Source organism: Zingiber officinale, chromosome 8B, assembly GCF_018446385.1.
Source record: "Zingiber officinale cultivar Zhangliang chromosome 8B, Zo_v1.1, whole genome shotgun sequence".
Classification (NCBI taxonomy): domain Eukaryota; kingdom Viridiplantae; phylum Streptophyta; class Magnoliopsida; order Zingiberales; family Zingiberaceae; genus Zingiber; species Zingiber officinale.
Genome location: NC_056001.1, coordinates 3,013,637 through 3,025,083, shown reverse-complemented (window position 1 = coordinate 3,025,083; position 11,447 = coordinate 3,013,637). Strand labels below are relative to the sequence as shown.

Here is an 11,447-nt window from a genome sequence, read left to right as displayed (position 1 = left end):
TTCCAATTCTAATAAATCAAAAAGTAATAAACTTATGTTCTTAATTTGAATTAAATAATTACCCGATCTAATTAGATGTTAAAAATGGATGAGTGCTTGATATAGAAAAAGAGGAGATCATTAATTCTTTTTCTTTTATGAATCTTAAATATTTATTATTAGACGAATGTATAAAAGAAATAGTATACTTATAATAAAGATAATAAATTTCAAAATTGAAAGAGCAATCAGTGCAAAAATAAAGGTCCTTATTCTCTTATAAGTATAATGAAGATAAATCATTTTTGTTAGAAAAAGGAGTAAAAAAACCTATTGTGGTGGAAAAGAGTACCATCTTTTAATTATCGTGACAAAAATTTAATATTTAAATCGGCTTAACAGAAAATCATGTTGTTTTTCACTGTAACATATTTGCTTAAAACGCCAACTTAAATCTAAAAGAATATTAATTAGATCAGGAATATCAATATAATTATAATAATAATTATAATAATAATTGGTTTCTCTTTGTTTATGAAAAAACCCCACAACCCTTTTGTGTGTAAATAATAATAATTCTAATTAATAAGTACCTTGGCTAGAGAGCACTTTTCAACAAGATGTAAAACCTCAATTACTTCTTTAGTTGTGGAAAATAACTTCATTGAATCAGCCAAGTCATGGACATATGTAGCTTCTGATGAACAAATCAAGGACACATCTTGGCTGAAGATACAGTCCTCTTCTTCCAACAATAATACAAATTTCTGTCTTGTCCTTGTCTCAATCAAAACTTTCTTCCACAGCCTGCTGCCCTGAAAAGCTCTTGCTTAATATCCTCAGAGCTGAATCTTTCCCTGTTCCCATTGTCCTAGCATTCACAAGCGACCCATGAATTGAATCATCCAAAAGCAAATCAAAATAAAAACAATATCATCTCAGATTTGTAATTTAATCTGCTACAAGATTGATTGTCAGTGGTAGGTAATTAGCTTCCTCATACATGATCAGAGCAAGAAGCACGCATGCCAAAGTCACTGAAGCAGCTCACAACACACTGCTCCACCTCCAACCCCAGTGCCTCCATTGTGCTCAGCGTGGACACCAACAGCCCCGGCTTCATGCCACAGCAAATCCCTATCCTGGTGTCTGCATCTCTCCTTTCGACCTCAAACTGCACGAAGGATACATCAATCAAAATGTAGTAGGAGTTATAATTAAGCTGGTCATTAATATTGCTTTAATTTGATGCCTGCCTTTGGGGAATTTGACGAAGGCACTTGGATGTTGGAGCTGTTGAACTGCAACATGCCCAAGCCCAACAAATCATTTGCTTGGTTCGGATCAACATCTGCATCTGCATCTGCCTCTGCCTGCAAGTCCTTGAGCTTCTCCAACAGCTCTTTCATGTAGTCGATGGTGTCCGCCAGAATGGCTGTCCTGTCCATCTACTAGGATGGATAATGGATTGAAACCGACAGACGAGCAGAAATCTAAATCAAAACTCAAAAATTATTGTGCTCTACCTTGCTGATCTTGGGGACAACAGATCTGAGCATGGAGAGCCTGTCATTGAGCCTCTTCCTTCTCCTCCTCTCAGCCATGAGGTTCTTGGACGGAACACCATCCACCTTCTTCGACTTGCCGTTCCTTCTCTCCAGGCGAGAGCCTAAAACAAGGGCTGAAGGAGCTTGTATTGCCTTTGTGTTGTCTGCAGCCATTTCTTCATGGCTTGGTCGTCTAAGCTTCTTCTGCTCTAAGAAACAGATGTTTGCATGCACCGTGCCCCCTGTTGCAGAGATCGATTGTGGCGGTGCCACTGCTACTGCTGCTGAGAGACCTCCACCTGATGCGGCCGGGAAGCAGACGGAGTCAGAGTTAAGCCCTTTGATCAGCTGCTGATTATCGCAGTCGTCAGGAGAAACACTCCAAGTCGAGATCTCTCGTGAGCAGCCTATGTTTCCTTCAGTGGGCAAAAGGAGCTCGCTCATTCCCACAGGGTAGCTGTCCCAGGCTTCTCTTCTGAGGGCAAGAAGCTCCTCCAAGAAGCTTTCCTCCTCAAACTCCATGACTCTGGCTGGATTGCTGGGTGTGAGCTTGCACTGACCGAATGAGTTCTGAGGGCTGCAATATTTAATTTTTTGAGCGACAATTATACCTTGTATTGGATGCGATTGCGAGCGAATAATAGAGAATAAAGAATGCACAGGGTATGGAAAAGGCATTCGGCACAAGACAGAAATGGAATCACTCTGCGATTTAATAATTTCTCTGCTTGGCAGAGATCTGTTGCATTGATCTGACATCCTTTTCACCGAAATATGTGATCATAAATGGCAGTGGGTTTGTTCTCGAGACAAGGACGAGAAAAAGTTTAGTTAATTATCATAAAAGCGTTAATCAATCACCGTACAAATCTGTAATTATATGATTACGTTCACACAATAATCTATAATTGTACTAATAAATAACAAATATGTAATAAATAATAATAACCCTCTATTTAGGAGGAGGTGAGTAAAGGGGAGGGAAAGGTAAATATGAGTAAAAAAAAATTTTACACTTGTTTGGGAGAGAGTGAGTCATGAAGGGGAAGGGGAGAGAAGGGTAAAGTTTCCCCTTGCATGCTCGGGAATCAGCGAAATTCCTTACACCCCAAATTGGGGTGTAAGGAAGGGTAAGGAAAAATTATCCCAATTTTATCCTTATTTATATTTTCACATGCAGATTTATTAAAAAAATAAGAGGATATTTTTGCAAATTTGTATATTTAACCTTCATTTCCATCCCTTTGAACTTTCCCTCCCTTCCAAACAAGGGCAAGATAAATATATTACTTTCCCTCCCTTCCCCTCCCTTCCCCTTCCATCCCCTTCCATTAATGAACCTTACCTCACCCCATCCAAACATAGGGTAAGAGTAAGGTTAAGAATTTATGTATCTCCGGTTGAAACGTCGGGCTAGTCGGTTGTCTTTAGAGAATTTGTTGCCACCCACGGTGCAGAGGCTCTCCGATAAAATCCTCCCAAGATCCGACAACCGCTCACGCCGTTCGTAGGTGCACTCCAAGACGAACGCCGCACTCGGACTCAACCTCAGATCGCAGAACCAAGCCTCAGAATTTGGAAAGAAGAAGAAGAAGGAGAAAGCAGAAAGCAGAGGAATGCTTTGCTTTAGGAGTGATTTGAGAAAGAGCAGATGAAGTGTATTTATACACTTGAAGCAGTGCAGAGGAAGCGACTCACGCTTTGCTTCTGTTTCGTGGGTGCGCTGCTTCGCATCCTCACGCGACGCGGACAGGACAGAACAGAACAGATGTCGTCGCGCTGCTTCGCTTCCTCGCGCGGATAGAACCGAACCACCAGGTGCGAGGGACAGAACCAAACCGGACCAACAAAAATAAACCAGGTCACCAAACTGGCAAAAACAGACCAGGCCGGCCGCAAGCGCGAGCCCCACGAGCTGAGGATTTGCACCCCCCCTACTCGCGATGATCGCGTGTGTCGCGCCCGGTTTATGGATTTCCGGCTCGAATCCCCCGAAACCACCTGATTTGGGCTCAGCCCGCGCATGCATGTAAGTCCCCTTAACATTGCTAAGCATGGATGGAAGGACTCCATATATAAGGTCTCACAACCTTCTTGGCTTAGCAATGTGGGACTAAAAGCAAAAGGGATAATATGAATTAAAACTCAACAATCCCCCACTAATTCAAATTATTTTAGTCGAAAACAAAGATAAGTTCTGAGACTTTGTTACAATGAGCTTTTAGTGAAAATACCTTCCGGTTTGAATTTTCACCTAAGTACACCAATCTTATTCACATAGGTTTGAAGAGAACTGAGTCTTGATCTTAAACCTTTTATATGTGAAGATCAATTGGTAATAACTCATCACTCGCGACGGTTGAATCCTTCTGGGTTGGTGCATTACGGCCATGCCACCGAATCTTGTTTCATAAGTGCTAAGGAGAGTTGCCTAGACCCCTCACACTGCGGCCCCACAGTTACACTTACATAGGTGAGTTCTCCAAGGATGTACTGCAAGCATCCTGTCATTAAGACCTTGAACTCATTAAGAGCTCCTAAGTTCATCCTTACTAGCAGTCAAGTATCTATCCAGGGAAGAGACTATGAGATTACATCTCAATCAATTTGATGCTTACGTTTCACCCTTATAACTTGTTTATACCACATTGAACCTACTTCTTGGGATCTCCAATCAGATAGGTTGGGTTGCCGTTATAGATGAAACCAGGACAGGCCTCAGTCTCATTCCCTTACTGGATCTCTTGATTTTCTCATAATCAAAGTGCTTTAGTGAGTGGATCAGCAATATTGTCTTTTGAACTTACAAAGTCCAATGACACCACTCCAAGAGACACTAGCTCATGAATAGACTTTAATCTTATTCGTACATGTCTCTTCTGTTTCTGGTTATACTTGGAGCTTCTAATCTGAGCTATTGTTGTTTGATTATCACAGTGTACTGAAATAGAAGGTATTGGGTTCACCATCAAGGGAATTTCATAAAGAAAACCCTTAAGTCAATCAGCTTCAGTTACTGTGGTATCCAAAGCACACAATTCTGCCTCAGATGTAGAACGGGTTATAATCGTCTGTTTAACAGACCTCCAAGCAACTGCACCGCCTCCAAGTGTAAAGACATAACCAGTAACGTCTTTACACTCAGCAGTGTCAGCTATCCAACTAGCATCACTATATCCTTCCAGGACTGCAGGGAATCTCCCATACCACAAGCCTAAGGATATAGTGTCTTTTAGGTATCTGAGTACTCTGTCTAATGCATCCCAATGCGATATGTCCGGACAGCTGGTAAACCTGCTCAATTTCGATATAGCAAAGAAATATTAGGTCTAGAACAATTTGCTAAATACATTAGACTACCTATTATTTGTGAGTATCTTAATTGAGACACTGTCATACCACTCTTATTCTTGTGGAGAGTTTTTGAAGGATCATACGGTGTGATTACAGATTTAACTTGGCTATAGCCATATTTCTCTAATACTCTCTAAATATAGAGTGATTGAGAAATTGTTATTCCATCAGTTGATCGAGTCAACTTCAGCCCTAAAATCATGTAAGCACAATCCATATCCTTCATATCAAACTTACCACTTAAGAGGGCCTTAGTCTCATTAATAATAGAAAGGTTAGAACAAAAAAGTAGAATATCATCTACATATAAACATAAGATAATACAACTATCACCTTTCATTTTAGCATTACACACATTTATCAGAGTCATTCATTTAAAAGACAAACGATAGCATAGCACTATCAAATTTTTCGTGCCACTGCTTTGGGGCTTGCTTAAAACCATAAAGAGATTTAACTAACTTACAGACTTTATTCTCATTTCCAGAAACTACATGTCCCTCAGGCTGATCCATATATATCTCTTCTTCAAGATCTCCATTAAGGAATATCGTTTTGACATCCATTTGATGAACCTCAAGATGGTATATGGATGTCAATGCTATCAACACTCGGATTGTAGTAATTCTAGTAACAGGAGAATAAGTGTCAAAATAGTCAATCCCTTCTTTCTGTTTAAATCCATTAGCAATTATGCGGACTTTGAATTTATCTACTGACCCATCAGGTTTTAGTTTTCTTTTAAACACCCATTTACATCCTATAGTGTTACACCCAGGAGGTAAATCTACTAACTCCCAAGTGGCATTAGAGATAATAGAGTCAATTTTATTTTTAATGGCCTCTTTCCAGTGCTTAGCTTCAGGAGAAGCCATAGCATCTCTATATGTCACTGGATCACCTTCTATATTATAGGTGATAAAGTCCTGGCATAAATCCGTAGACACACGTTGCCTCTTGCTTCTTCTCAGTTATGTACACTCACTAGATTCATCTAGTCTAGAGTGACTTGAGGAAGATATACCTTCTACGGATAATGGGGCCTCTTCGGAAGCAGGCTTATCTCTAGTAGGAATACTAGATATGAACTGAGGTGTTCTTGTCTTCATAAGAAATATATTCTCAAAAAATGTAACATCGCGAAGTTCGACAATAGTATTTACATCTATTCCAGAAATTTCTGATTTAATAATCAGAAATCTATATGCAATACTATTTTGAGCATAACCCAAGAAGATACCATCTACGGTCTTTGGACCAAGTTTTTTCCTTCTGTGTTCAGGTACTAGTACCTTTATAAGGCACCCCCACACTTTAAGGTATTTCAAACTTGTCCTCCGGCATTTCCAAAGCTCATATGAGCTTTTATCCCTAGACCTCATGGGGATTCTATTTAACACATGACATGCAGTGTATAAAACTTCCCCCCACATGAAGTTAGGTAACCCAGAACTGCCTAACATGGAATTAATCATATCTTCAAGGGTTCAATTTTTTCGTTTTGCTATACCGTTGGATTGAGGACTATACGGAGCAGTTACCTCATGAATTATACCTGTATCTTGACAAAATTTTTGAAACAGGTTTGAGGCAAACTCTCCACCCCTATCGGACCTTAACCTCTTAACAGATTTATTTGTTTGATTCTCAGCTTCAGATTTAAAAATCATAAATTTATCTAAAGCTTCATCCTTAGTTTTCAGCAAATAAACATAACAATAACGAGAGTGATCATCAATGAAGGTGATGAAATACCTTTTATGATCTCTCATTATTACACCGTTAAACTCACAACAGTCAGTATGAATCAATTCTAAAATATCAGAATTTCTCTCAACTAATTTGAAGGGTTTTCGTGTTTGTTTATATTGCACACAAACTTCACATTTTTTCTTATCATTTATAGCATGCTTAGGAATCATGTCTAGGTTTATCATCCTTTTCACGGTATTAAAATTGACATGTCCTAATCTGTCATATCATATATCATAAGACTAAATGTTATATGAACAACCAATATTAGTAGATTTATTTAAGGTAGCATTTTCTACATTGAGTTTAAATAAACCTTCATTAAGGTAACATTTTCCAATAAAGGTTCCTAAATGTAATATTACAACTTTATTACATTTAAAGTTCAACTCATAACCAGCACGGACTAACTTTGACCCGCTAATCAAATTCCGACGGACCGCTGAAACATGATGCACCTCATGCAGTGATAGGATTTTTCCAGAGGTGAACCTCAGGTCAACTTGTCCTATCCCAAACACTCTGGCTGCATAATGATTCCCCATGGTTACGGAAGTGCCTTCAATTACCTGATAAGTAAGGAAGGCAGAGCGATCAGCACAACAGTGCACATTTGCACCTGTATCAACTAACCATTCATTAGGTTGATAGATCAAGTTTAGTTCGGGTTTGAATGTAACAAACCTATTGTTGGTGTCGTCACTAGCAGTCATGACATTTGCTTGTGCTTTGATGTTGGACGTATTGCTTTGGTCTTTCTCCTTGTCTTTTCGCTTAGGGCATAATTTGGCATAATGTCCAATTTGTCCACATGCCCAACACGGCTTGATTACATTTTTCTTTTGAACCTTTGGTTTGGGTTTCATCTTGTTCTTCATTTTCTGATTTTTGAATTTCTTCTTGTCAAATGAGACTACTACATTTGCCTTTGGAATAAAATCCATAGGCATTCTTGTATCATCATTTTTATGTTACTTCCGATGTTCTTCTTCGATATTTAAGGCAATCATCAAATCTTCTGGAGAGATTTTACCTCTCCGATGTTTAAGAGTCATGCCAAAATCTTCCCAACTCGGAGGCAATTTTTCGATGATTGATAAGACCTGAAATTTTTCGGGTAATGGCATATCTCCTTCGGCAAGACCATAAATTTGAACTTGGAATTCATGTGTTTGCTCAATTACAGATTTGCCTTCAACCATTTTGAAGTTTAGGAATTTTGTCACAGTGTACTTTTCTAAACAAGAATCTTCGGAGTTGTATTTTTTATCCAAAGATTTCCACAGCCCTTTAGCTGAAGAGGTTGAACAGTACACATTAAATAGTGCGTCTGAGAGGGCAGACATGATCCTCCCATGGCAGAGATAATCCCTTTGCTTAAACCTCTGTAAGGCAGCACTATAGACAGGTTCCTCTTCATCAGGTGAAGGAGGATCTGTTTCTATAACGAAGAATAGCCCTAGCGTAGTAAGCCAAAATTTAATCAGTTGTTGCCAACGTCTGAAGTTTTGCCCGAAAAATCTTTCGGGTCGGGCGTTAGTCTCATCAGACCCCGTTACCCTATCATTCATCATGTCTATTGATGCTACAACAAATTCTCTAAAATTGTAGTGATATGATTACGCTAACACAGTAATCTATAATTGTACCAATAAATGACAAGCATGCAATAAACAACAATAATAGTAAGGTTAAGAATTTGTGTATCTCCGGTTGAAGCGTCGGGCTAGCTGACTGTGTTTAGAAAATTTGTTGCCGCCGACGGTGCAGAGGCTCTCCGGCAAAATCCTCCCGAGATCCAACAACCGCTCGCGTCGTTCGTAGGTGCACTCTAAGACGAACGCCGCACTCGGACTCAACCTCAGATCGCAGAACCAAGCCTCAGAACTTGGAAAGAAGAAGGAGAAAGCAGAGAGCAGAGGAATGCTTTGCTTTCGGAGTGATTTGAGAAGGAGCAGAGGAAGTGTATTTATACACTTGAAGCAGTTGCTTCTGCTTCGCGGGTGCGCTGCTTCGCATCCTCACGCGACGCGGACATAACAGAACAGATGCCGTCGCGCTGCTTCGCTTCCTCGCGCGGACAGAACCGAACCACCAGGTGCGAGGGACAGAACCAAACCGGACCAATAAAAATAAACCAGGTCATCAAACTGGCAAAAACAGACCAGGCCGCCCGCAAGCGCGAGGCCCATGAGCTGGGGATTTGCACCCCTCCTGCGCGCGATGATCGCGTGTGTCGCGCCCATTTTTTGGATTTCCGGTTCGAACCCCCCGAAACCACCTGATTTGGGCTCAGCCCGCGCATGCGTGTAAGCCCCCTTAGCATTACTAAACATGGATGAAAGGACTCCATATATAAGACCTCCCAACCTTCTTGACTTAGCAATGTAAAACTAAAAGTATAAGAAATAATATGAATTAAAACTCAATCAAACCCGGCCTAGCTATCATCCTATGGATTCAAAAAATTAAAATAAAATAAAATGACGCCTTGTTATCCGGTGCAATTGTACCTATGATGTTTTCTTTTATTGTTTATTTTTTATTTTTTTTAAACTATCCCAGGATTGAATACGTAAATTGGTGGATAATTTTTTTACTAGATGGTTGATTTTAAAATATTATATTGATAAATGCTCGTTACAAGTATAAATGGAGCTAGAAATTTAATATTAAAGAGAAAAATATGTGTATTTTTTAGGATGGTAAACAAGTCAAGTCCATCTATGCTCAAGCTCAGTTCGACTTGACTCAATTGGATTATAATAATTCAACTTGAGTCAAGCTCGCTCGAGCATGTAGAATTAAGTTTAATTTCAACTTCAATTTTTAATCATGACCTTAAGCTTGGGCTCAATTGTTTTATTATTTTATTATTTTTAATAAATAAATTATTATATTATATATTATACAAATATATTAAAAATTATATTATTATTAGTGTGTTAGGTTCAACTAGTCACTTAGCCAGTAATAATTAAGCTTCATCTCGACTCGATTTCTAATCAAGCCAGCTTGAAATCAACTAAAGCTCAATCAACTTTAAACTCGAGTCGAGTTTTGATCGAACCATTCACGAGCGACTCATGAGCGATTTGATTCATTTGTACCTCTAGTATTTATATTGAAAAGGAGGATTCGTATCCCCCAACCATATTTTCTATAATCATAATCATATATCTCTTTTACTAAAAAAAAATTGAGAGGGTGGTCGCTCTTATCGCCCACCTTAGCTCCGTCCCTGGCTACAAGTACTTCCCGATTTATTTGATGATCGGTAAAAATTTTCTTTATGAAAGGGTCGATCATCTTAGAATTAATCGACATAAGCTAGATAAATAATGTCAACTATAAAAATTAATATTGTCTTATTGTCCTGGATTACGGTGCAATGGTTAAGCTTAATTAGACATATAGTATTCAAATTCCAACTGCGAAATATTATAGGAATTTTTTTTCACTGGGACGACAAATCTAAAAATGTTGATTTTGGATGGACCTCCATAAGCACTTATCGATTTATCTTAGTGGTTAGTAGAAAACTTATGTGAGATCAAATCGATCACGTCTATGATTAGTCGATTAAAAAAATTAGATTCCTAAATTATAAAAATAAATAACATCTTATCGAATTTCTTGAGGCTCACAGGAGAGTTTGAAAAATCTTACAACGCTAAATTATCTGTCAGGATTCATCTGAGCTTCCCAATTTTTTTTAGTGGTTGATGAAAAATATCTTTGGGATTGAGTTGGTCATCTCGACGAGTGATCTAATTATAAGAATCAAATATCTAGATTAGTAAAAAAAAAATTTAAAAAAACACCTTTTTGACAGTCATTTGCACTCTCGAACTTACGTTAGTGGTCGATAAAATTTTTTCACGACACTGGACTAGTCTCCTGTAAAGTTTGTTGATTTGAAAAATTAGATACCTCAGTTACTAAAAAAAAAAATAACGTTTTACCTGAGGGTTTTGGTGCAATGGTAAATAAAGGGATGAACTATGTAGATAACGAAAATTTAAATCTTATGCAAGACCTATTTTATACCAAGAAGTTTGAATTACTTAGGACGTTGGGCGTCCGTCAAGATGGGTGAAGTGGAAGGAATGGGCTGAATGCGCTGATTGAGCCAGCCAAGAAGTAGGTATGCGAGAAAGACTAGGCAGCCTAGTACACTAAATGCATCGAATAAAGTTACGTTTTTTTTTCTGAACAAGAAGTATTGTCGGCAAGTTTAACATACTAATGAAGCAAATGAATCAGATTGATTGGGTTAGACAAATAAAAAGCAATCTTAAGTTGGATATTTATACTCTATATAAATCATGGCCCATATAATGGGGCAATTATATGGGGCATATTTATAGTCTATATAAATCACGTGGTAAAAAGACAATTTACTCAGTCAAGTGCTTCCGTCAACCCATTCCTAAGCCAGTGCAACACTCACGTTTCAACCACCGCAACCCACAGGAGCTATACTCTATATAAATCATACCCCATATAGCAACAGGTAATACGAGAGATTTTATTAAAAGCACGGTCTGCCGAAAATAAAGGAAAAAACTTTGGCAGAATTTGGCCAAAAAAAAAAAAAAAACGCAAAAGGCATGATTCATGATTACTTGAACATAGCTGATGACGAAATCTTCAATGATTTCCCCTTAATCGTCCGACATAAATACAAAAAAATGTTTCATTTGGTTGCCTTTTTGAAAAGGATCAATTGATTCTCGATAATTTTGAGTTGGTCACACTCGTATAAATCAAACGAAACTCGCCATCTAAAATCGACGAACAATTAGATCAAGC

General features: G+C 38.5%; 1 protein-coding gene across 1 annotated transcript; it reads right to left on the bottom strand.

The window, feature by feature from the left end:
* Positions 1 to 610: 610 nt before the first annotated feature.
* On the bottom strand, positions 611 to 2,223 carry LOC122016206 (transcription factor BHLH3-like). Its single transcript, XM_042573436.1, has 4 exons — positions 1,506 to 2,223; positions 1,236 to 1,427; positions 983 to 1,153; positions 611 to 850 (listed from the first exon to the last, which is right to left on the bottom strand). Exons 1-4 carry the CDS (start codon positions 2,202 to 2,204, stop codon positions 767 to 769), a joined length of 1,146 nt encoding a protein of 381 aa, XP_042429370.1. The 5' UTR covers positions 2,205 to 2,223; the 3' UTR covers positions 611 to 766.
* Positions 2,224 to 11,447: the final 9,224 nt, after the last annotated feature.